General features: G+C 41.9%; 1 protein-coding gene and 1 pseudogene across 1 annotated transcript; both read left to right on the top strand.

Annotated features, from left to right (window-relative positions):
- Nucleotides 1–4,990: 4,990 nt before the first annotated feature.
- LOC127032120 (olfactory receptor 4D2-like) lies at nt 4,991–5,932 on the top strand (annotated as a pseudogene).
- A 15,039-nt stretch (nt 5,933–20,971) lies between these two features.
- On the top strand, nt 20,972–21,943 carry LOC127032481 (olfactory receptor 10A7-like). Its single transcript, XM_050919797.1, has one exon. It carries the CDS (start codon nt 20,972–20,974, stop codon nt 21,941–21,943), a length of 972 nt encoding a protein of 323 aa, XP_050775754.1.
- Nucleotides 21,944–27,221: the final 5,278 nt, after the last annotated feature.

Raw genomic sequence — 27,221 nt, 5'->3', positions numbered from 1 at the left:
TCCTCCAATTTGTCTAGGTCCCTCTGTATCCTATCCCTACCCTCCAGCGTATCTACTGCTCCTCCCAGTTTAGTGTGATCTACAAACTTGCTGAGGGTGCAGTCCACACCATCCTCCAGATTATTAATGAAGATATTGAACAAAACCAGCCCCTGGACTGACCTTTGGGGCACTCTGCTTGATACCGTCTGCCAACTAGACATGGAGCCACTGATCACTACCTGTTGAGCCCAATGGTCTAGCCAGCTTTCTGTCCACCTTATAGTCCATTCATCCAGCCCATACTTCAACTTGCTGGCAAGAATACTGTAGGAGACCAAATTAAAAGCTTTGCTAAAGTCAAGGAATAACACATCCACTGCTTTCCCCTCATCTGCAGAGCCAGTTATCTCCTCATAGAAGGCAAATAGGTTAGTCAGGCATGATTTACCCTTGGTTAATCCATGCTGACTGTTCCTGTTCACTTTTCTCTCCTCTAAGTGCTTCAGGATTGATTCCTTGAGGACCTGTTCCATGATTTTTCCAGGGACTGAGGTGAGGCTGGCTGGCCTGCAGCCATTGATAACTACCCACTGTTAAGAGCTTTTGAAATTCCATGTTTATCTGCTGTAGTGATGAAGACCATATAGTTAGCAGCTACATAGAAAAATAGAGAACCTTGGAGAATAGTATAGCTGGTGTAAAGCCCAAGATGTCAACCAATTTAGATTCTGTTGCAAAATATGGTAGACAATTCTAAAGTGAAGGGACCTTTACTGGAATTGGCCTGCCCACAACCTTCCAGGTTAGAAGTTAATTCCTCTTATTCTATTCACCTTGCCCAGTGACTATCCACTGTCATTATGAATGACTGTGAATTGCCAATATGAATGGCAAATATCTAGTCTTTGGCCTGGGTGATAGTGAGTATTGCTCTACTGCTTGGTTGGTGATGTGGTCCCCTGAGATGGGGGAGACACAAGGTCATGTTCCTGCTCTATTGGAAGTTTAATTATTTATATTAAAATATATTGAACAGCTTCAATAGGCGAGACTGAGAACTCAGCCCAGACTATCCCATAGCCCAGTGTCAGGGTGTTTTCCTATAATGGGGGAGACCGTCATTCAATTCCTTTATTCTCATCAGATGGGTGTTGAGGGGAAATGAATCCAGGTTTCTTACATTTTTATGATTGCCATGACCACTGCGTATGGCTTATGAGGGAGCACCCTACCACTACCACCATGCTGTTTGCCTTCTGTGGTTTTGGAAATATTTAATTTGCTTTTGGCAAAATGTGTGAAAATCTAAACAAAATTTCTCAGGTTGATACAGAATGAAACACTTTGCTTTGACATTACCAATGATTCAGTTTGTTTCGAGGTCAAAACTTCTTGGACTTTTCAATCAAAAAATGTTTTTTTTTAAATGTTATTTTCTGTTTGACCTGAAACTGAACATTAATTTCAAATTTGTAAACAGCCAGTGAACCAAAAAAGTCTGCTATTCACCCAACTCTACCTGTAATGACTTGGCATGGTCAGAACCCAACAGGTTAGATTTCTATTCTATTAATTCTATTCTAAGCACAAAAAAGGATCCCATCACTGTTGTTACTGAAGTGAAGTGCCTGATAAAATTAGGTAGAAGGATGTTCTAAATGAGATGTTTATACCTCGTTAACACAGGCGTCCCCTGGTATTGAGCCTCAGTATTGCCATTTCAAGTCTCTGATTGTATATCGGCTGCTGAGCCCAAAAGCAGACCAACTTTGGACTTCGATATTTTTTAATCATATCTCACCAAATGTTAACAGTTCTTCAGTAAAGCTCTTGGACAGTATATGTCAAAGGGGCCCATGAGGGATCCAGAAATACAATTACCCCCTGCACTAATCATTGAGATCACTACCTATCCAGAATTGACATGGAACCGAGAAGCCTTGAATTTTTTCTCTCCTGCTCTAACTCCTTGTTTAGCTCTATCCTTCTCAGTGCCAGGAACAAAAGCTAGCAGTCATGGGGTTTCCTCAGCTTTGGAGGCCAGTCAAATATCCAGTTCTTCCACTGTATCCCAAGTAGCCTCTCAGCACAGGAAGGAATTTTCAAAGAATCTAAAATTTGCATGGCTAGAATAAACACATAAAGAGACTGAAAAATGCCATGAATTTATTAATGACTCCTCTTCTGAACTAATCCCTAAATCTCCAAAGCAGCAACTTTCTTGATTGTGCCTACCAAAGCTCAAGGGTATTTCAGACACTCTTTGCTCCTAGTATCAGCCTTAGTGGGGGTAAATAAGCATATAAGGGAAAGATTTCTGGGGCTGTCATCCTTGGGATCAAGTCTTCTTCTCCTGCTGCTCGGGACCACAATGATCAGCTCTGAGGTTTGACTTCTCAGGCTATTCTCGATCGTTTGGAGGCAGCTGGCTCTGAGATCACAGACACGGCAGGTCATGTAAGGTATTGACTCTTGATTCATAAAACATGTGATGTGTTACTAGGGAGAGGTACTGTTATTATAAGGAGGACAGATGCTCAGAGACCCCACTGATAAAGAAAGAATGACCTGTTTGGAGAGATAACATTTAACACTCACAGAGTCATCTGACCTCTTCCTGTGCCTAACTCTCTCAGACTAGGTTTCTCCCATGGCAGGGCTGCAAGCTGCTCAGATCTGAGAGAGATGTCACTGGGACAGTGTGAAGGTGTGAACGACAGTGAGAAAGAGCCCAGGGAAGTGTCCAGATATGCAGATAAAACCACAGTGAGATTCCCATTGTGGGCTTCTTGCTTTTATAAAAGTTTACCTGCTTTAGCTGTCTAATAGCGTTAGTCTGGAATTTCAAAGCTATCAGAATTTCAACAGGAGCTGGACACCTAACTCCCTTAGTCTCCTTGGACACTCCCAGCCTAAAAGTGCCTGAAATGTTCAAAAGCCACATGTCTAACAGAGATCGAGGTGCAGCCCATGCTAACGCAGTGTGCCTCTCTATTTGATTGGCAGGAGCATGGACAGAGATTTATGGGTCTCCTACAGCAGCTGACCTGACAGCTGTGGTCACTTAATTTGGCTCATGCTTTTACATCAAGATACCTTGAGTTCAGTCCTTGGACACGTCCCCTGTAAACCTCCAAACCTTAAAAGCTGTATCAAAGTAGAGAGTCTCTGAGGTCTACAGGATGCTGGTGGACAATGCCTACTCCCCACAATTTCACTGCCTTCCCCCCAGAGTTATCCACCTCATCTCCATTGTACTTTGAGTGTTTCATGATCATTAGAGGATTGAGCCTCACAGACTTCCTGCCAAGCAGGGGAGCTGCAGAATTGCCCTCATTTCAGAGAGGGAAACTGAGGCACCGAGTTCGTGATTTTCAAAGGACTCTGGAGAGGCTATGAATGCTGTGATCAAAGGGAAGATGAAGTAGAATTGGTCACTTAACTTCCTTATTCTCTTTGGAAAATCCCACACCAGGAGTGGATGTGAGTTATCCATGAGCACAAAGATTGTCTGTGGCAGGACAGAAATTGAACCTCACTCCTCTGAGCCCAAGCCTAGTGGTTTACCCACAAAACCATCCCCCCACACTGCTCATAGCAATATCTTACTGCCATTTAGAGCTGGTTGACATTCTTTTACAGAAACAGATGAATAAATAAGTAAATACATAATTCTGTCAACAAATTGTGGATGGGAAAATCTGTTTTAATATTTAAAAAAAAACTGAATATTTCAAAGATAAATATTTGTTTCATGAAACCTTGAACCAAAAATTTCAGTCTTTACATTTTCAAGTGGACAAAAAGTAAAGTAAAGCCATTTTTTTCACCTTCTCACACTTTCTTCTTCCCGCCTCCTCTTCCCCCCATTTTTTCAAATAGCAAACTAAAAATGAGAGAGAAAATGCATGGGAGGATATGGAGAATACAAACACCAAAAAATAAACTAGAATTTGTTTTTTTTTCAAATGCTGAATCAAAATTAAAATGTCAGTATGAAACGGATCAAAAGAAAAATTGGGTTTTGAATAGCAATGAAATGAACACTAACATTTTGTCACATTTTAAAAAAAATCCCTGTGAAAAAAGTTTGAACCAAAAATATCATGTTTTTCCTTTGAGAGATTTTTCTGGAAATAATGTCTTTTTCAAGCAGCTCTAGAGATTTTCCAAAATTTTAATGAAAATCAGGTGTCCACATCCTCTGGCTAAACGCATACCTGGACATCATTGTGTTCACAATTTTTAAATGCTGGTTCACCATTTAAAGTTCAGCAGCAGAATCCATAGGCACCGTAATACAGTGACCCAACTTTTCTGCTCACCTCAGAAAAGATCAGTCAGTAAGATGGAATCTCTTTGGTGGATGAGCCACTATAAAGGGAAAAAGTTAATATGCTCAGTACCTCTGGTACTGAGGCCATACATTCAGCATCTGAATCCCTTAATTTGGTGGCTCTCAAGTTTTTCCATTCCAGGTCCCATCCCATCTAGTTGAGACCTTACTCCCATTTAGCCACATATGTAGGTCAATCCGGTCATAATCACCTTCTGACATTTGTTTGTGACCCTCAGGCTGAGAAATCCTGGACTCTGAGAAACTCTACCTAAGTGCAACTCCTATCCTTCCCAATGCAGAACCTCTAGGCTCCAAGAAGACTCTACAGACCTTGGGAGCACTGCACCACCAGGGCTGCAGGAAGAGGAATTCAGACTGGAGTTAGCTAGTGCCTCTTGAATGAACAAACCACTCCTCTTCACTCCCAAGCACCCCATGCAGATCCCCAATGGGGTAGCTCTTAGGGTCTGCCGAAGCAGGGTTCCCCTGCAGTGGTGCTGCAGAGATAGTATTTAGGAAAATCAAGAATTACCCATAACCAATGTCTTTCTTACGGTGGAGTTAACATTGATTTAATATCAGTAATTTAAAGGTGGAAAAAATTAAAAAAAAATTTTATTAATTATTATTATTTTCCTTCCATTTCCAGGTATATTTTAAGGACACAAAATGGAGCAGAAGAACCTCACTGCCACAGTGACAGAATTTGTCCTCTTGGGCCTCACCCAAAGTCCTGAGCTGCAGCGATTCCTCTTCATCATCTTTTCCATACTCTACCTGACAACCTGGCTGAGTAACTTCATCATTATCACCACCGTGATCTCCAACCAGCGACTCCACACCCCGATGTACTTCCTGCTGGCCAACCTAGCTTTCATAGATATTAGTGATTCTACAGTCAGTATACTGAAGATGCTGTTGGGTCTCCTCTCCGAGCACAAAACCATCTCATTCAATGAGTGCATCTTCCAGATGTTCTTCCACTTCATTGCTGGTGCTATGGTCTTTTTACTTGTGGTGATGGCTGCCGATAGGTACGTGGCCATCCATAAATCATAGCAATACTTGACTATTATGAACCGGGGTGTGTGGGGTGGGTTAGTGGCAGGCACATGGATGGGTGGATTTGCTCCCTCTGCTATTCAGATTGGACTAGTCCTCCAGTTACTGTTCTGTGGGTCAAATGTCCTGGACAATTTCTACTGTGATATCCCACAAATTGTCAAACTGGCCTGCACCGACACCTACTTGTTCGAGTTGCTTATGGTCTCCCAAAATGGAGTACTTGTCATAATTATCTTCATCCTCCTGCTCATTTCATACACTATCATCTTAGTCAAGATAAGGACACACCTCAAGGAAGGCAAGTGCAAGGCTCTCTCCACCTGCGGAACGCAGATCATGGTTTTGTGTTTAATATTCATACTCTTCATCTTCATCTGCGCTCGACCTTTCCAGAAATTCCCCATAGACAAGGTGGTCTCTGTCCTTTACACTGTAATCACCCCAATGCTGAACCCTATAATCTACACATTGAGGAACACCGGGATAAAGAAGGCTATCAGGAGACTGATGAGCAGAATTCTCTTCTCAGGGATGGAAATGAAGATTTTTTTTTTTAACTATCACTTTTTAAAATTTTGTTTTTCTCCAGTTTCATGAACAGTGTTAACAAATCTTATCCAGAATCTGTGTTTGTTCCCTGTATAAGAGTGTCACCCATGTGCTTTTAGTTCTATCATTAATATAGTGGAAGTACTACTTCATTCTTTTATGGTAGTGCTAGAGGCCAGGGCCCCATTGTGCTGGATACGGTTGAAAATCTCTGTCCCTTAAAACTTACAATCCTAAGGCTACACTATTCACTACCTGAAAACTTTCTTAACACAAAGCTAAAGCTGACTGTCAGTGCCTCTAGTACCTGTCTAGAAAGTCAAGTGCCTTATACTTAAACCTCTGAGAATCAGGAAATACAGCCCCATAACCTTAACTCTGCCCCTGGAGCTGGGAAGAGTCACTGGGGATATTCTGTAAGCATAGTTCAGTCAGGAGCTGCTCTATAAGAAGTAACCACAAAGAATGACTAAACAAAGGTACCCTTTTATCTGGTGTGAGTTGTCCCACAGATTTCATCTACACTATTATCATTATTGTGCTAGTCCCAAGTGGTATGTCTTCACTGTAGCTAAGAGTGAGCCTCTCAGCCCAGGTAGACAGACTAGTGTGCTAGAAACAGCTCTGTGGACTTGTGACATCAACAGATGCTCGGGCTATCCACCTGAGCTCAGACCCAGGGGATCTCCTACTAATCTTCTTGCTTCCAGGCTATCTTGTGACTGTGGATTCCACTGGCCAATTGCTAGTGGATGATGATCTCTGTTTTATGTTATTATTACAGTCTCTCAGTGACGCATTCAAAAACTAATGTTTAAATGAAAAGAAACCCAAGCATTTTAAAGTACAGAAAATAACTCAAAAGACCTATTTAGGTCTTTGCAGGATCAGGGCCTTAGATTGTCAGCTCTTCATGGCAGGCCACTGTTTTTTCCCCTCTTTGTACAGCTCCTAGCACAATGGGTGCTACTGCAGTACAAATTAGAAAGAATGAAAGAAAGAAAGAAAGGTTATGTGTCAAAATGTGTGTGTGTGAGAGAGAGAATGAGATGGCATTTTGTGTGCCCTGAAGATCTGCTTCACTCAGACAAGGGCTGTGTCCAACCACTCTCATGTCCCACATGTCACCCAACAGCTACTGCATTCTCAGGTTTACAGATCTGAATTGAGAATGTACCTGATTTTGCCACTGACATTCTTAGTGGCTTTGGGTAATAGTCAACACTTGGTGCTTCACAGCACGTCAGAAATCATCTTGCCCAGCTCTGAAAATTCTTATATGTAATTTACTTGTATGCTCTGAGGCCAGAATTTTCAGAAGAACTCAGTTCCCATTCATGCACCAAATTAAATGGCCAGATGATCAGAAGAACTCAGTACCCTGGGTGGTGAGTCGAGCTGTTTGTGAAATGATTTTCATCTTAGTCAAGATTTTTCCTGGAATTTTTTGGAGGTTTCTTTTCAAGAAAAATCTGACAAATTTCAATGACTGCTGAATTTTTTAGAGCAACTTCCAATGGAATTTGGATGCCTAACTCCCTTTGGCTCAATAAAACCAGTCATAGTGACTGTAGCTGACAGGGACATTGGAGGCACAAAGGTTGTGTAGCTTGTTTAAACTCACACCGTCAGTGGGAGACCTTAGAGCAGAATCTAGATCTCCTGATTTAAGATGAGAGTTTCAAAGGAATGAAAGGAAGTGATGGGCCAACACCATCGAATTTCAGTGAGCCTTGGGCATCAAACTCCTATGGTCTCCTCTGAAATTTCCAGTCTACTTCCCCTTTTGAAGATTGCTCAGGGATGAAATAAGCCTAATGATCACTCTAGCCGGGGGAACTATCATAACTCCACTCTAGAGCTGGCCACAAAACCAAGACCTATTATATGGCTGCAGTGTCTGTGCCAGGAGTGGTCAAAAATGTTCCATTCAAACTGTTTTCAGTGGAAAACTGCAGAGGTGACAAAGCAAAAGTGTTCCCAGAAAGTGCCTACAATCCTTGAAAATTGTAAAGATTTCATTTTAAAAAAAGATGAAAACATAGAAAATGAACATTTTTGGCTGAAAATATTTTTTTTTGAATTTAATGTACTTTAATAGTTTTTGTCAACTTTCAGATGTAAATGTTCAGTTTTAGGAAATTTTGTGTTTTTGACAAAAAGTCAATTTTTTTCAGAAAGAAAAAAAATCCACTTTTCAACCAGTTCTATTCTAGGCCAATCTTTAACCCATTTATCCTCGCAATCCTGCCGCGAGGCAGGGAAGCATTAATATCCCCATTTAGCAGATGGGGAACTGAAGCACAGAGGCGTAGTTTCACAAAGTCTGAGTTTAGTTTCCTGAGTCACAGTTTTAGGCACCTCTGTGATTCACACAACTCCTGCTTAACCCCTTAAGACCCTAAATTCATGCGTCGCCTCAATTTTCAAGGTAAATGTTCCCTCAGCACCTAAGTTTATGCCTTTGAGAATGGGCAGTGCTGAATTCCCCCAGGCATCTGGATGCCTGTCTCCTAGGGAGATCCACAAATGAGGGAAAATACACACTTTGTCTAACTAATTCAAGAGTTGTTGGCCCAGAGGGGATAGAACCAAAGGCAGGGATGAACGTAACTCACAGGACTTATCGGTATGACAGTCCTGGGAGTGTGTGTGGCCTCAACTGGAAGAGGCGTGGCCTCAACTGGAAGAGGCAGGGACTCAAGATTTAAAGGCTCTGGGGCACCAGCTGTGGCTGAGAGTCCAAGGGCCTTTAATTCACCGAGGGGGCTCTGAGCTTCAGAGGTGGCTGGTAGCCCCCGGGCGAACTAAAGGGCCCTAGGCTCCAGCCACCATGGAGCTCTGGGCCCTTTAAATGCTAGCCCCAGCCTGGCTGCCAGAGCTGTGGGCCGTGGCCAGGATTTAAGGGTTCCTCCGAGTTCCCCACCGCCCGGCCTGGCTGCCGCAGTGGGCCGGGGCCGGGATATAAAGGGCTCCTCTGGGCTTCCCACCACAGGGGGAGCTTGGAGGATCCCTTTAAATGCCAGCCCCAGCCCAGACCCCGGAGCTGTAGGCCGGGATTTAAAGGGCTCGGAGCTCTCTGCAGAGCCCTTTAAATCCCCGTCGCAGAAGCGGATGCGGTCCAGCATGGTGTACTGGCTCTTTCTGGTACTTTCACCTCTGACCAAAGAACTCCCATCTTATCACTCTAACCATTAGATTACTACAGAGACATTCTCTCTCTCTCTCCTCCCCAGTGTTTTTGTAAGTATTCAATTCACAGTGCAATAGCTTCAACAGGAGTGCCCGTTTCTTCAGTTAAATTTTGCCAGGCGTAGCACTGAAGTCAATGGAAGAACTCACCATAGTAAAGACTATGCCTGAAGGGAAGTGCTTGAAGAATTGGGTTCAAAACTGCTATGTGGTTAGCAATGAACTAGTTCTTCCCTTCCAGCCATGAAAGTTCTTGCTCTGGCCAATAAATAAATAAATACATAAATAAATAAATAAAGAGCCTGACCCTGGAAACACATAAAAAACATGAGGAAAATTATTGATAGGAATAAGCCTATTGATTTCAGTGAGACTGCTGCCAGACAATGACAGAAATGTAGAGTTGGAAGTGACTTTGAGAGATCATATAGCCAGGCCCCCTTTCCTGAGGCAGGATTAAGTATGTCTAGACTTGGGATAGCCAACCTATGGCATGTGTGCCAAAGGTGGCAAGCGAGCTGGTTTTCAGTGTCATCATACTGCCATTGGTCAGAGAGGCTCTGCATTTTAATTTAATTTTAAATGAAGCTTCTTAAACATTTTAAAAACCTCATTTACTTTACATACAACAATAATTTAGTTACATATTATAGACTTATAGAAAGAGACTTTCTAAAAACATTAAAATGTATTACTGGCATGTGAAGCCTTAAATTAGAGTGAATAAATGAAGACTTGGCACAACATTTCTGAAAGTTTACCAGCCCCTGGTATAGACCATCCCTGAGAGGTGTTTGAGACAAGTTCTTCACAGGCATACGTATTTGTTTGCAGCATCAGGATCCTGATATGAACATTGTCAACCAGCAGTCTACTCAGTTGATAGATACATAGATAGATAGATGTGTGTGTATGAGGATAGATAGATAGTTAGATAGATAGATCGATAGATTTTAAAGAGTTGCAGGAAGTGTGGCACATGATTCTGAGTGCTCCTGTCATCTGCTGGGGATTTATGAATTATTTTAAATAGCTTCTTTCGCTGCTGAAGCGTTAAAGAGTAACACAAACAACAGAGACAGCTGGCCAGTTAAGGGTGGAAACACAGAAAATGACTCTACACAAATAGTTTATGTCTAAAACATGCAGTGATCTCGCTGGATAACCTTGAATAATATTTGCTCTCTAAGCTCTTTTACTAACAGTTATCTCAGGCGATAATTGTGATAATAGTAGGCAAAAGAAATTCCAGAGAGAAGTTTGATTTGTAAGATGTTGCAGTCCCTTGAAGAAAAATCTCTTTAAAAAATCCTATATAATATCCAACAGGGAATGTCTCTCTCTTTCTCTCTCTGTAAGCCCATTGATCAAAGCCTTAGAAATAAGAGAGCTCAAAACTGTCACCTGTGGATGAAATGGAGGAAGAGGGGCTGTCATAAATATAAAGGGTAACCACCTTTATGTATGCAGCAAAATAAAATCCCTTCTGATCAGAGGTATAGCATCACTTTACCTGTAAGGGGTTAAGAAGCTCAGATAACCTGGTTTGGACCTGATCAGAAGGACCAAGGAAAGAAGATGCTTTCAAATCTGGGGCAGGGAGAGAGGCTTTGTTTGCTCTCTCTCTGGATAGAGAGAGAGACCAAGCAGGTAAACCATCTCTTGAAAAGATACCTGAAACGATACATATAAAATTACAAAAATTATAAGTAAAGGCAAGGAAATGCATTTGATTATCTTTTGGTTTAGCTTGTGAATTCTCCCTATGCTAAGATGGAGTTTTATTTCTGTTTTTTGTAACTTTGAAGCTAAGCCTAGAAGGGAATCCTCTGTGTTTTATATCTTTTTATTTACCCTGTAAAGCTACCTTCTATCCTGATTTTGCAGGTGTGGTTCTTTTACTTTTTTAAAAAAATAAAATTCTTCTTTTAAGAACCTGATTGATTTTCAGTGTTTAAAAACCCAGGGGTTTGGTCTGTGCTCAATCGGTTAGTATGTTATTCTCAAGCCTCCCTAGGAAAGGGGGTGAAGGGACTTGGGGGGAATATTTTAGGGAAACAGGGACTCTAAGTGGCCTTTTTTCCTGAATTTTTGTCTAAATCACTTGGACAAGGAAAGTTTTAGCCTAAGCTTGTAGAAATAAGATTAGGGGATCTTTTATGTGGTCCCCACATCTGTACACCAGAGTTCAGAGTGGGGAGGGAACCCTGACATGGGCCCAGAGCAGCTTAAGACCTGCAGTTATGGAAGGACTCCACTGTTGAGGGAGCTCTCTGCCGCTGTCTATTGGAGAGCAAAGGGAATTGAGTGGATGGGCCCAGCCTCTTTTACATTGCATTTACATGAGAGTGTGGACCATTCTGGTTAAATTTTGAGTTTGGGAGGCATAAAGTGTAATAGACCTTATTGGGAGATAGAGGGACAAGACATCAAGCTGAATGTGCCTGGGGTCACCCTGACCAAGTCTTCTGTTAGGCACAGTGGGAAAAGGAAGCCTGAATATACATACTTGTAAGGTTAATTATCAAACAATTGAAATGAACAATCCATTGTTATCAAGGGGGCTACACTGGCAGGAAGGTACTACTTACTGTGAATAAGGGTGGCAGAATCGGACACTTGACAAAAAATCCAACCAAAGTTGAAGTAACTTGTAGTTAAAAGCAAATACCAAGTCCTTACATTCGTTCTCAGACTTTACTCTGTCAATACTCAGACAAAACTCCAGCTGAATGTCCCTGACTAAGGATACTCTGTGCAAAGCTTAAAGCTCTCAGCTAGAACCATTGCAATCTCTCAGGAGCAGAAATGAAGATTAATTAAAACATATATATTAATATATTAAATTTAATTAATAATTCATTAAATCATATGGCCACATATATATACTGATTCACAGACTGAAAGTAATAGAATATTTAAAGTAAAAGGCCTTATTTCTGTAACCCTTTTATAAATCAGTGGCATTGCTCATGAAGGATTTGCCCACGTCTTAATAAGCCAAGAAGAGTCATGAATCTTGATTGTAGGGGAAAGTTGGTTAATTTGGTGTTCATTGCAAAATTTTCCAAAAAAACCCCAAAACCTGAGGCCACTGCGGTTTGGCAAAGCATAATCTAAGAATCTGTCTTTCTTTCTTTCTTTCTTTCTTTCTTTCTTTCTTTCTTTCTTTCCACTCTTGCAAAAGATCAAAGGTGTCAGCTTGTGGCACTCCTACTCTCATTCATAAGAACTGATTTCAGTGAGAGTCAGGTACCTAAATATCTTTTTAAAACCTTGACCTTACTCACTTGAGGAGTCTTAGGCTACGTTTAGAGTAGCACTTTTGTTGGTATAACCTTTGTCACTCAGGGCGTGAAAAAACACACCCTTGAACAGCATAAGTTACACCTACAGAAGTGCCAGTATGGATAGCACTATGTTTAAGGGCACAAGAGCAAACTATCCCAACTGCGTAGAAAAGATAGGAAGTATAGTGAAAAATCACCCTGGCGTAACCAGGAAATCTTCAATGATCTAAACTCAAAAAAGAGTCCTACAAAAAGTGGAAACTAGGTCAAATTACAAAGGGTGAATATAAGCAAATAACACAAGTATGTAGGGATAAAATTCAAAAGGTCAAGACACAAAAAAAGATTAAATTAGCAAAAGACATAAAGGGTAACAAGAAAACATTATACAAATACATTATAAGCAAGAGGATGACCAAGGACATAGTAGGCCTGTTACTCCAATGAAGGGGGAAAAACAATACCAGAAAAAGTGGAAATGGCAGAGATGCTTACTGACTTCTTTGTTTCGGTTTTCACCAAGAAGGTTGGTGGTGACTGGGTATCTAACATAGTGAATGCCAGTGAAAATGAGGTAGAATTAGAAGCTAAAATAGGGAAAGAACAAGTCAAAAATTACTTAGACAAGTTAGATGTCTTCAATTCACAAGGTCCTGATGAAATGCATCCTAGAATACTCAGGGAGCTGAATAAGGAGATATCTGAGCCATTAGTGATTATCTTTGAAAAATCTTGGAAGACTGGAATAGGGAAAATGTAATGTCAGTCTATAAAAAGGGAGATAAGAACAACCTGGGAATTACAGACCAGTCATTTGAATTTCTGTACCCCAAAAGATAATGGAACAAATAATTAAGTAATCATAAACTCATAGACTTTAGGGTCAGAAGGGACCAATATAATCATCTAGTCTGACCTCCTACACAAAGCAGGCCACAGAACCCTACCCATCCACTTCTATAACAAACCCCTATCCTATGTCCGAGTTATTAAAGTCTTCAAATTGTGGTTTGAAGACATCAAGCTGCAGAGAATCCACCAGCAAGTGACCCATGCCCCACGCTGCAGAGGAAGGTGAAAAACCTCCAGAGCCTCTGCCAATCTGCCGCGGAAGAAAATTCCTTCCCGACCCCAAATATAGTGATCAGCTAAACCCTGAGCATGTGGGCAAGACTCACCAGCCAGCACTCAGGAAAGAATTCTCTGCAGTAACTCAGATCCCATCCCATCCAACATCCCATCACAGACCACTGGGCATACTTATCTGCTGATAATCAAAGATCAATTGCCAAAATTAAGCTATCCCATCATACCATCCCTTCCATAACCTTATCACGCTTAGTTTTAAAGCCAGATATATCTTTCCCCCCCACTACTGCCCTTGGAAGGTTGTTCCGGAACTTCACTCCTCTAATGGTTAGAAACCTTTATCTAATTTCAAATCTAAACTTCCTAGTGTCCAGTTTATACCCATTTGTTCTTGTGTCTACATTGGTACTAAGCTTAAATAATTCCTCTCCCTCTCTATTATTAATCCCTCTGATATATTTATAAAGAGCAAGCAAATCCCCCCTCAGCCTTCTTTTGGCTAGGCTAAACAAGCCAAGCTCTTTGAGTCTCCTTTCATAAGGCAGGTTTTCCATTCCTCGGATCATCCTAGTAGCCCATCTCTGAATCTGTTCCAGTTTGAATTCATCCTTCTTAAACATGGGAGACCAGAACTGCACAAAGTATTCCAGATGAGGTCTCACCAGTGCCTTATATAACGGTACTAACATCTCCTTATCTTTGCTGGAAATATCTCGCCTGATGCATCCTAAAACTGCATTAGCCTTTTTAATGGCCATATCACATGGGTGGCTCATAGTCATCCTGTGATCAACCAATACTCCAAGGTCCTTCTCCTCCTCTGTTGCTTCCAACTGATGTGTCCCCAATGTATATCTAAAATTCTTATTATTAATCCCTAAGTGCATGACCTTGCACTTTTCACTATTAAATTTCATCCTATTACTATTACTCCAGTTTACAAGGTCATCCAGATCTTCCTGTATGATATCCAGGTCCTTCTCTGTGTTAGCAATACCTCCCAGCTTTGTGTCATCCGCAAACTTTATTAGCACTTTCCCACTTTTTGTGCCAAGGTCAGTAATAGAAAGGTTAAATATGATTGGTCCCAAAACTGATCCTTGAGGAACTCTACAAGTAACCTCCTTCCAGCCTGACAGTTCACCCTTCAGTACGACCCGTTGGAGTCTCCCCTTTAACCAGTTCCTTATCCACGTTTCAATTTTCATATTGATCCCCTTCTTTTCCAATATAACTAATAATTCCCCATGTGGAACCTTGTCAAATGCCTTACTGAAATCGATTTGCAAACATCTAGAAGATAATAAGATGATAAGTAACAGCATGGATTTTTCAAGAACAAATAATGTCAAACCAATCTGACAGCAGGCTAACAAGCCTTGTGGATAGAGGGGAAGTAGTAGATTTGTTATATCTTGACTTTAGTAAGGTTTTTGATACTATCTCACATGACCTCATAAACAAACTAGAGAAATACAACCTAGATGGAGCTACTATAAGGTGGGTGCATAACTGGTTGAAAAACCATTCCCAGAGAGTAGTTATCAGTGGTTCACAGTCATGCTGGAAGGGCATATCAAGTTTGATCCCATAGGAATCAGATCTGGGTCCAGTTCTGTTCAATATCTTCATCAATGCTTTATATCATGGCATAGAGAGTACACTTATCAAGTTTGCGGACGATGCCAAGTTGGGTGGGTTGCAAGTGCTTTGGAGGATAGGATTATAATTTAAAATGATCTGGACAAACTGGAGAAATGGTCTGAAGTAAATAAGATGAAATTCAATAAAGAAAAATGCACAGTACTCCACTTAGAAAGGAACAATCGGTTGCATACATATAAAATGTGAAATGACAGCCTAGAAAGGAGTTGCACAGAAAGGGATTAGCCCCACAAGCCCAAGTCAGCTGACATTGGCCAGCTGGGGGTGTTTAACTGCAGTATAGATGTACTCATAGATCCGTGCCTAACACTGGCCAGCCCTTTTTAGGTCTATTGCCTTCAAAGTTCTCAGCCTCTTTGGCTGAAGGTATCCTCAGAGGTTATGTCTACACTGTAGTGTAAACTCAGGGTTCAAACTCAGAATGAAGCCTAATCCCCCTTCCATCTTCATGCAAACTGTGCTAACCCAGGGCTCAGATCAAGGATCCCACAGGGGTGGAGGATCTGAGCCTGAGTCAAGCCAGGATCAGGGTTCAAACCCTGCTGCTTTGCAGCGTAGACACAGCCTCACTGGACTTGTGCTTTGGCGGGTATGTCTACAGTGCAATTAAACACCTCAGAGGGAGGGAGGGTCCCAGAGCCTGGCATCCGACCCAAACATCTACACCACAATTTTACAGCCCCACAGCCTGAGCCCCTCAAATCCAAGTCAGCTAATACCGGCCAGCTGCTGGTGTTTAATTGCAATGTAGAGATACCATGGGCAATCGTCAGAAGTATTCCACGGTACCATGGGCCGTCTTCCTTTGTCCTCTAGACAGTCAAATTTGGTAGACAGTTAAGTTTTCTCATGCTGCCCTATGAACAAATGGCTAGAGCATTTGAGGAGGATGCTAGGAAGTCAGGGATTGGACTCAGGCCCACATAATACAGTGTAGATACTGGAGCTCCAGGTTGGAACACAAGGATCAAAAATTCCTGAACTGGGTTTACGAATGAGTGTAGACTCTCAAGCCCTAGGTTACCAAACACAGGTTCTGCCAACTCTAGTTCTACTAACCCTGGCCTTACATTGCAGTGTAGACATACGAATGGGGCCAGTTCATGTCAGAGGTGCTGGTCAGTTTCAGGCTGTGTATGTTGACAAGGGCCCAGTCTGCAGGGGCAGAATCTGCTCCAATTTACTGCAGATTTCCCTTATTCAGATGGGCCTCAAGGCTGATCATACACTGAGAGTCCATTGCTGACATTAGGAGAAGTCAACCCTACACCGGACCTTTCACTGTCAGGTACCTTCTGTCCACTGAAAGGCTAGTGTTGCTAGCACTGATCCGACTCGGCTGGCCCCAATCCTGGCTTCCAGCTCAGACAAAGTAAAGACCTTTTCCTTCAACAAGTCTCTGGCACTGTGGTCTCTGGCACTGTGTTGCAGCTATCGAGTATGTCTGGTTCTTTATAATGCTGATCAAAAACAAAAAACTCATTTTGCAAAACAGTCCAATTTCTATGTTTCCCCTCGTCTCCAAAAAAGGTTTGAAACAGACTTTGGATCAGGCTAATGGGTGTGCAATATGAGGACCTTAATCTCGATTTACACGGGTGTAACTTAGGCTAACGTCTACACTTGGAGATAAGAATGTGACTCCCAGCTGGTGCAGACATACTTGTACTAGCTCTCATTGATAGTGTGCTAAAATTAGGAATGTGGCCACAGTAGCACAGGCAGCGGTAAGTGACAGTACCGTGCGCTAGTCACCCTGAGTGCAAACCTGCTCGCACCCCGTGGGTGTATAGTAGAGGAAGCTAGCCTGTACCACCACTCCCCCAGCTCCCAATTTAGATGTCGCTTTAGAGCAGAATTTGGCTTAGTTGACCCAAATCCCATTGACATGGAGGCTCCCTTGTACGACTCTAGCACTGTAAAAAAGTGCCTGAAAATGGATATAAATTACATTCACTCACAAGGCTCTGTGACATTGCCAGAGCCACATGAAGTGGTTTTAATGTGAGTGAGAATTAGACCTAGTGACTCTCAAGCCAAAAAAGGGAAAAGTTTACACTGAAAATCCTAACGCTGCAGTTTTTTTACAGCCCAATCAGAGAGAAGCAATAGAATCCCCCAGTGAGTTGGGTGTAAGCTCCAGCACAATACTGCCCCAAAGGTCATCTAAGGGGGCTCAAATAGACCACAGAAACCAGCACAATCATTTGCAGAGAGGTGAGCAGAAGGAGCTGGCGGTAGGAGGAACTTATTTTGAATCTAACTAAATTGTAGTTATTGTTCACTTTTACACGGCTTGAAAACATAGCTGAGGGCATGATGCTTTAGATCCTGTGACTTGAACTATCTCAGCATGGAAACCAGGGACAGATTTTCAGCTAGTGTCATTTGTAACAAAGAATTTTCACCACCCGAGAGTCAGCCCCTTAGTATTTCCTTTTCTTGCTTTTCTCGAGAAATGTAACACTACAATTAAACAGGTGCCTGTCTCTGGAAGTTCCTGGCATTAGCCATCCCAGGGCTCCATACAGAAATGTAAACTCTTCCAGAAGGAATACGGAGTGTGAAATGATGGAATTCGGCTATATGTTCTTTGGGGGCAAGGGCTGGCTCTTTGTTCTGGGTTTGTCCAGCGCACAGGTCACCGGGGCCCTAATCGATGACTGGGGCTCCTAGCTATTAAGGTAATTCAAAGAAAGAAAGAAAATGTGTCCATCAAGCGATGCAGACCCGAACATACAACTAAACCAGGCAGAGATAGCTCCATATCTGGCAGATTCTGGCAATTGCAAAGAGATAAATCAGTATCTTATAATTAAGTTGAAGGCAAATGAGAGTTTGCATCAGGTTTGATTTCATCAGAAGAGATTGTGTAAAATTGACACTAATGATGAAGTATTTGTTCTGCTTTTTTTTATTGTTTTTTAATTCCCTGTTTAACTGAGCAGACTGTGATTTCAGGGATCTCAGACTCTGAATTCGGCCATTGCCAATTACGTTTTAATTTTGCCTGGTCATATGATAAACACAGAACTTCCTAATTCTGTGACATTAGAGAAGTTTAGCGGTCAGATAGGATTATGCACTTTATCACACATTTATCCAGGCTCAGTTTCACAAATACACACATGAATGACACTCCTTATGTGGCAAAGTTTGCTAGATCAGAGCCTTTGGTTATTGGCAACTCCTAACCATGGGAGTATTTGGAGGGAAGGCAGAAGGGGCGTTGCTCCCCTCAAACTGCAAGCCTCAGGCAGGTGTGGAATTTTCCTCTCCACACATGCGGGCCTCCATTGGCCTGATGGAGTTGCCCCCTCAAAAATATAGATGTCAAACTACGCCTATGCACTGACAGATATTATTATTCCCCAAATGCAAGTTGTCAAGGCTGTGGTCTCTGCAGCATCGGTAGCCATGCAGCCTTTACTGGTGTCTTTAGAATGGAGCACGCTGACAGCCAAACAATGGGATTGTATTGATGGTTGGTGGATGCATGAGACGAACTGTTTGTCTGTCTATCTCTCGGTACATATATATGACTCCCATCTCTGTAGTTTGATTAATCGTATATTTGGTTTTCTGCAGAGGTGTATACTCTCACATCTATAGGGAATATTCAGGGGCAGTTTTGTGCTTAGACCAGGGTGACTTATGAGATCTGGAATCTGTTCCTGCTCCATCACACATTAGCTGTGCAACCTTGGAAGAGAATCATTTCTTGCTGCTCTGTGGCTCAGTTTCCCCATCTGTAGAAATGGGATAAATACTGACCTGTCTCAGCCAGAGGTAGTGAGACTTACACAACTGATGTTAGTTGTTGAGAGGTTCTCAGAGGAAGGTGCTATATAAATGATAGGTGATAGAGTGTGATACCTTCGTATTGAATGGGACCTTGTTCTGTAAATTATCACAGTGCTTGCTGTGGAATTGCTCATGGAGAAACTGAAATGATAATCCGTAAGTCTAGCATAACAGGCTCAAAGAATTGGCTTATTTTTATTATTATTAATTAGTTATTATTATTATTATTTATTACAAATAAGAATAAGAGCAATGCCTTACCTTTTTTTCAGAACTGGTCAAAAAATGGAATTTCTGTCCTGTAAGAAATACATAGATTTCAAAATTGGTTTTAATCTCAAATAAGGCCAAAAGGTAAAAATTTCAGACTTTTTCATGAAACAAAATATTCTGAAATATTGCACATCAATAAGGAAAAAATTTTTTTTAATAAGGTTGAAACATTTCTTTTGAACATTATCATTTTATTATATTATCTTTCATTTGGACTTTATCATTATATTATATCATATTATATTGACAAAACAAAAAGTTTCAACCTTATCAATTTCCCATGGAAAGTTTTGACAAAATCAATGCATTCCAGCTAAACATTTAGATTTTATTGAATTAGCATTTTCTTATGGGGAAAACATTTATCTAAAAATTTTAAACCAGATCTACTTTTTGTTACGTTTTTCTACATGCCTATATACAGTTGTTACATTTCCTTGTAGACCTGTAGTTACACACTCCTGTTCTCTGGTAATGTCTTCATACTTTAGATTCACCGAGCAGGGCAGAAAACTCTGTGCTGATTACATGGAATTCTAGGGTAAAATGCTGGTGCAGATCAGCATAGCTCCATTTACTTCAAAGCAGCTTTGCTGATCTGCACCACTTGGGGATCTCTATAGTGTACCATTTAGAACATAGTGTAGTCAATCTGTTCCTTTTGAATTGCTAAGTCAGAAACTGGTTTCAGAGTGGTAGCTGTGTTAGTCTGTATCAGCAAACAAACAAACAAACAAACAAACAAAAACAAGGCATACTTGTGGCACCTTAGAGACTAACAAATTTATTTGGGCATAAGCTTTTATGGGCTAAAACCCACTTCATCGGATGCGTGCAGTGGAAAATACAGCAGGAAGATATATATACACAGAGAACATGAAAAAATGGGTGTTGCCATGAGACTGGTATGGTAACATCCAGTTTTTTCATGTTCTCTGTGCATATATATCTTCCTGCTGTATTTTCCACTGCACGCATCCGATGAAGTGGGTTTTAGCCCACGAAAGCTTATGCCCAAATAAATTTGTTAGTCTCTCCGGTGCCACAAGTACAAACTGTGCATCCTTATTGGAGCAGAAGGGAAGGTGGGATGGTTAAAGTAATGTGAAAGAGGATAGAATTTAAACAAGTAACATGGGTCCAAGTGAAAACTATCCATTGGTCTACTGGTCTATATATCTATTGGTCTATCTGTATTTCTATTGGTCTGCCTGTGTGTCGGTGTGTCTTTCTGTTGGTTTATCTGTGAGTCTATCTGTCTAACTGAGGTGTCCTTTCCAGGCAGTCCTGACTGCTCACAGAGAAATTATGAACTTTTGGGGGTGATTCTTTTTCTTGAGACATTTACACCCATTTTCTGTCCATATCTAGAGTAGGAAATGCCAATCAACCCACACAGGGATTTCGGAATGAGCCTCGATGAGATTTGAACTGGGTGACATGAAGAAAGAATTTGCCCTTAAGGCTCTTGGGGAAGATTTTCAAAGGCACATGTGGCAGCCAGGCTCCCAGACACTTTAAAGTATTCAGGTGCCTAACTCCCCTAGAAATCAATGGGAAGTAGCCACTCACATACCTTTGGGGATGTGGGCCACAACTCCTACTGAATGTCCATGGGAATTGGGTTCATAAATTCCATATGTGCCTTTGAACATCCCCCACTTAGTTGCTGCAGTGGGTCATTCCTTCACATGTTACCTAGATATTTATTGTCCCCCCACAGATGAAATACGCAGAAGAATCAAGAAGGAGGAACCTCACTGTGGTGACTGAATTCATTTTACAGGGATTGTCCAACCATCAGGAGCTGGAAGTGCCTCTGTTCTCCATGTATCTGTTATTTTACACCATTACGCTGAGTGGGAACATCCTTCTCATCACAATCACCATGGACCCAACTCTTCACAACCCCATGTATTTCTTTCTCCGGGTCTTATCCTCCCTGGAGATCTGCTACACCTCGGTCACTGTCCCCAAGATGCTGGTGAACTTCCTCTCAGAGGACAAGAGCATTTCCTACATGGGCTGTGTTGTACAAATGTATTTCCTGCTCTTTCTTGGGGCCTCTGAGTGCTTCCTTCTGGCCGCCATGGCGTATGATCGCTATGTGGCCATATGCAACCCATTGAGGTACAGGCTCATCATGAACAGGATGGTGTGCCTTTCATTGGCAGTTCTCTCATGGTTCAGTGGGAATGTGGTGTCCCTAATACAGACAGTCTGGGTTTTCACCTTGCCATTTTGTGGCTCCAATAAGATAAACTATTTTTTCTGTGACATTCCCCCATTGATTAAGCTTTCTTGCATTGACACCTCTCAGTATGAAATGCAGTTGTTTTCAGCTTCTATACTGGTCATCTTCACTCCATTTACTCTCATCCTTGTGTCCTACATCTTTATTATCTCCACCATCTTAAAGATGGCATCGGCTGAAGGCAGACACAAAGCCTTCTCCACCTGCTCCTCACACCTCATTGTGGTGACGTTGTATTATGGCTGCAGCAGTCTGATCTATTTAAGACCCAACTCCATTAACTTACCAGACAGCAACAAAGTGCTATCTCTGATATACACAACTGTCACTCCGACCTTGAACCCTTTTATCTACAGCCTGAGGAACAAGGAGGTAAAAGAGGCTCTGAGGAGAATATTGGGAGACATGATGAAGAGAAAAATATTTTCTCATAGAAAGTAATTTGGGTACACATCTTTTTTTCTGATGTCAGTTATACAACTGTGCAAATCTTGAGCAGCTCTTTTGAAGTCAATGGCATTCAATGCTATGGTTCAACTAGTATACCAAAACTGCAAAAAAGAAACACATAAAATGTTAATGTTCTGTCCAATTTTTATACGCATTAGAATTAGAAATTTTGGCCAAAAAGCACTATCAAAGTTTCAGAAATAATTATCATCTCCATTGCTGATTGAAACACAGAAAAAAAAATCACAAAAAATCATCTGCATTTAATATAAGTAGGCTTTCATTTTTTTCATTTCAACTCAAAATTGCAATGAAGAATCTTGTTGAAATATCTAATTTTGGAAAATAATGTCCTCTATGTAAAATCATTGTATTGGAGATCACATGGGTATATGATTGTCTTCTAGATATCAGTATTTATGGAGGAGATCTTACATGTGAAGGGAATATGGATAGCATCATTTCTAGGTTCGTTGCACCATTAAGATTAATGTTGACCAAATGCTATTAATTTAATCATGAATGTTTCGTTGACTGTGGCAAGGTAAGCTGGTGGTTCAGTCATTCCTTCCTATATGTGAGGAAAGTTCCTCTGAATTTTCATTCATCCCTGCCCTGGTTGGCCAAGGTTTGAAAGAAACTGTGGAATATGATGGCATGAATCTCCATGGCCTTGCAACTTCTGTAGTTGATTACATTTGTAATATGCTTCCAGAGCAGAATAATAGTGCCTGATTCTTCTCTGACTGACACTAGTGTAAATCAGAAGTGACTGCACTAACATCAGAGGCATAAGTCAGAGGAGAAATAGGTCCTGAGCATTTATATTCTCATTCAGAGGTGTGAATGATTGCACAAGATGCAAGGCAGTGGACATTCATACTTCCCTCCCCTTCCTAGAATTTGTCCATATAAAGTAGGCCATAGGACTGCTTGATCTCCAATTTCTCCACTCTAGGTATACTACAAAAAAGAATTTTTCTCCACAGACCCTTCGGCCAACTCCTGAGTCTCTCAATCCTATTAGGGAATCATAGAATCATAGAATATCAGGGTTGGAAAGGACATCAGGAGGTCATCTAGTACAACCTCCTGCTCAAGCAGGACCAGTCCCCAACTAAATCATCCCATCAAGGACTTTGTCAAGCCTGACCTTAAAAACCTCTAAGGAAGGAGACTCCACCACCTCCCTAGGTAACCCATTCCAGTGCTTCACCACCCTCCTAGTGAAATAGTGTTTTCTAATATCCATCCTAGACCTCCCCCACTGCAACTTGAGACCATTGCTTCTTGTTCCATCATCTGCCACCACTGAGAACGGCCGAGCTCCATCCTCTTTGGAATCCCCCATCAGGTAGTTGAAAGCAGCTGTGAAATCTCCCCTCATTTTCCTCTTCTGCAGACTAAATAATCCCAATCCCCTCAACCTCGCCTCATAAATCATATGCTACACCTTCTAATCATTTTTTTTGTCCTCCGTTGAACTCTTTCCAATTTTTCCACATCTTTCTTGTAGTGTGGAGCCCAAAACTGGACACAGAACACCACATGAGACCTCACCAATGCCAAATAGAGGGGAATGCTCACGTCCCTCGATCTGCTGGCAATGTTCCTACTTATACAGCCCAAAATACCATTAGCCTTCTTGGCAACAAGGACACACAGTTCACTCATATCCAGCTTCTCGTCCACTGTAACCCCTAGGTCCTCTTCTGCAGAACTGCTGCCTAGTCATTTGATCCTTAGTCTGTAGAAGTGCATGGGCTTCTTCAATCCTAAATGAAGGACTCTGTACTTGTCCTTAGTTGAACCTGATCAGATTTCTTTTAGCCCAATACTCTAATTTGTCTAGGTCCCTCTGTGCCTTCCAGCATGTCTGCCACTCCTCCCAATTTAATGTCATCTGCAAACTTGCTGAGGGTGCAATCCACACCATCCTTCAGATCATTAATGAAGATATTGAACAACACTGGCCCCAGGACCAACCCTTGGGGCATTCTGCTTGATACCTGCTGCCAACTAGACATGGAGCCATTGATCACTACCTGTTGAGCCCGACTATCTAGCCATTTTTCTATCCATCTTATAGTCCATTCATCCAATCCATACTTTTTTAACTTGCTAGCAAGAATTCTGTGGAAGACCATATCAAAAGCTTTGCTAAAGTCAAGGAATAACACATCCAAACTTTCCCCTCATCCACAGAGCCAGTTATTTAGTCATAGAAAGCAATTAGGTTAGTCAGGCATGACTCGCCCTTGGTGAATCCATGCTGATTATTCCCGATCACTTTCCTCTCCTCTAAATGCTTCAGAATAGATTGAGGTTTGCTCCATGATTTTTCCAGGGACTGAGGTGAGGCTGACTGACCTGTAGTTCCCCAGATCCTCCTTCTTCTTTTTTTTAAAGATGGGCACTACATTAGCCTTTTTTCAGTCATCTGGGACCTCCCCTGATCAAAGATAATGGCCAATGACTCTGCAGTCACATCCAGCAACTCTTTTAGCACCCTCTGATGCAGCACATCCAGCCCCATGGATTTGTGCTCATCCAGCTTTTCTAAACAGTCCTGAACCACTTCTTTCTCCACAGAGGGCTGGTCACCTCTTTCCCACACTGTGCTGCCCAGTGCAGTAGTTTGGGAGCTGACCTTGTTCCTGAAGACAGAGGCAAAAAAAGCATTGAGTATATTAGCTTTTTCCACATCCTCTGTCACTAGGCTGCCTCCCTCATTCAGTAAGGGGCCCACACTTTCCTTGACCTTCTTGTTGCTAACATACCTGAAGAAACCCTTCTTGTTACTCTTATCATCTCTTCCGAACTGCAACTCCAAGTGTGATTTATCCTTCCTGATTTCATGCCTGAGCATATTTTTATACTCCTCCTTGGTCATTTGTCGAATCTTCCACTTCTTGTAAGCTTTTTTTTTGTGTTTAAGATCAGCAAGGATTTCTCTGTTAAGCCAAGCTGGTCAACTGCCATATTTACTATTCTTTCTACACATTGGGATGATTTATTCCTGCAACCTCAATAAGGATTATTTAAAATACAACCAGCTCTCCTGGACTCCTTTCCCCTTTATGTCATCCTCCCAAGGGATCCTGCCCATCTATTTCCTGAGAGAGTCAAAGCCCGCTTTTCTGAAGTCCAGGGTCCGTAATCTGCTGCTCTCCTTTCTTCCTTGTGTCAGCATTCTGAACTCAACCATCTCATGGTCACTGCCTCCCAGGTTGTCATTCACTTTTGCTTCCCCTATGAATTCTTCCCTGTTCATGAGCATCAGGTAAAGAAGAGCTTTGCCCGTAGTTGGTTCCTCCACCACTTGCTCCAAGAAATTGTCCCTTACACATTCCAAAAACTTCCTGGATTGTCTGTGCACTGCTGTATTGCTCTCTCAGCAGGTATCGGGGTGATTGAAGTCTCCCATGAGAACCAGGCCCTGTGATCTAGTAACATGACATCACCTTTGTTGCTCACACTTCTAAACTTAATGCAGGGACTCTCTGTTTTTTTCTGCAGTTTCATACTAGAGCTCTGAGCAGTCATACTGCTCTCTTACATACAGTGCAACTCCCCTACCTGTTCTTCCTGAACAGTTTATATCCATCCATGACAGTACTCTAGTCATGTGAGCTATCGCACCAAGTCTCTGTTAGTCCAATCACGTCATAATTCCTTGACTGTACCAGGACTTCCAGTTCTCCCAGGCTTCTTGCATTTGTGTATAGGCACTTAAGATAACCTGTTGATCATCCTGCTTTCTCAGTATGAGGCAGGAGTCCTCCCCTCTTGCGCATTCCTGCTCATGCTTCCTACTGGTATCCCACTTACCTCAGGGCTTTGGTCTTCTTCTCCCGGTGAACCTAATATAAAGCTTTCCTCACTAGGTTAGCCAGCCTGCTTGTGAAGATGCTTTTCCCTCTCTTGATTAGGTGGAGCCCGTCTCTGCCTAGCAGTCCTTTTTCTTGGAACATCATCTCATTCTTTGGTTAAGGAATCCAAAGCCTTCTTTCCGACACCACCTGCATAGCCATTCATTGACTTCCATGATTCAATGGTCTCTATCAGGGCCTTTTCCTTCCACAGGGAGGATGGACGAGAGCACCACTTGCTCCTCAGACTCCTTTATCCTTCTTCCCAGATCTATGTTGTCTTCAGTGATCTACTCAAGGTCATTCTTGGCAGTATCATTGGTGCCCACATGGAGGAGCAGGAAGGGGTAGCAATCCGAGGGCTTGATGAGTCTTGGCAGTCTCTCCATCACATCGTGAATCCTGGCTCCTGGCAAGCAGCACATTTCTTGGTTTTCCCAGTCGGGAAGGAACCAAAGCCCAATGGAGAGACTCCCATTGAAGTTAGTGAGCTTTGGACCATGTCCAAATTTTTAAAGGATGAAACTCATAACTGTTCAGAAGATCAATACAAGACCTGTGAACTACTTGACTCCCAGTGAAATCCTCAAAATATGGCTGATGTGTTGTGTAGGCCTAATGCTAGCACTCTGAGGAGGGTAATATTTCACCCTAAATGGTGAATTCTGAACCTATCACTGAGAGCTTGGTGTAGAACACGTGGCTTACAAACAACTCTTTGATTATCACTACACATGGGTCATGTTTAACTGACATGATGTGGATCACTAGTGGGCGGAGCATTGCTGAAGTGAACACTTGGCCTGTTTTGTGAACGGATAGAGGCTCCCAGATCTTTCTGGTGACATATGAAATCTCTTGATGCTGAGTAGAGCTGGTGGGAAAATCAGGATTTTTCCTGTGAAAAATTTAATGGGAAATATCTCCATTAGAAAGATTCCTGTCTGGAAATTCCAATTTTCCTAAAAGAAATTTTGAAAACATAGGAAAATATTATAGGAAAATATTGTTTTTTTCATACTTTCTTACTGTTTCCAAACTATTTCCACCTAACACTGAATACTGTTAAGTGTTGAAAGCATTTTCATTAAAAGTGAAAGTATTGCTTTATCTCTGACAGTAATATTTTCAGCACTTAATTATTATTTTCCAAATGGCATAAGTTAGAGGGAGGTCAAATAGTAGGGCCTTTTCCCCCCATCCTTTTTATCCTTTTCCACATTTTGCCATTTGGAAAATATCCTGCTGCGGGGAGGCTCCTGGGATGGGAGTTTCCCAGGACACCAGGGGAGCTGGGTGCCCAGTGGACACCGTGAGATGTGTGCCATTCAGTAGGTGACCTTGAGACTGGGGTCTATCTATATATATGGCTGGTTGTAATTTTACATACTGTCATG

This window comes from Gopherus flavomarginatus, chromosome 12 (genome assembly GCF_025201925.1).
Source record: "Gopherus flavomarginatus isolate rGopFla2 chromosome 12, rGopFla2.mat.asm, whole genome shotgun sequence".
NCBI lineage: Eukaryota > Metazoa > Chordata > Testudines > Testudinidae > Gopherus > Gopherus flavomarginatus.
Note: the sequence above shows the minus strand (reverse complement) of the source record. Positions and strands in the feature narration are given on the sequence as shown.

Excerpts from the sequence above, each read along its gene's own strand:
- LOC127032481 (XM_050919797.1), top strand. The coding sequence starts at position 20,972 with ATGAAATACGCAGAAGAATCAAGAAGGAGGAACCTCACTGTGGTGACT.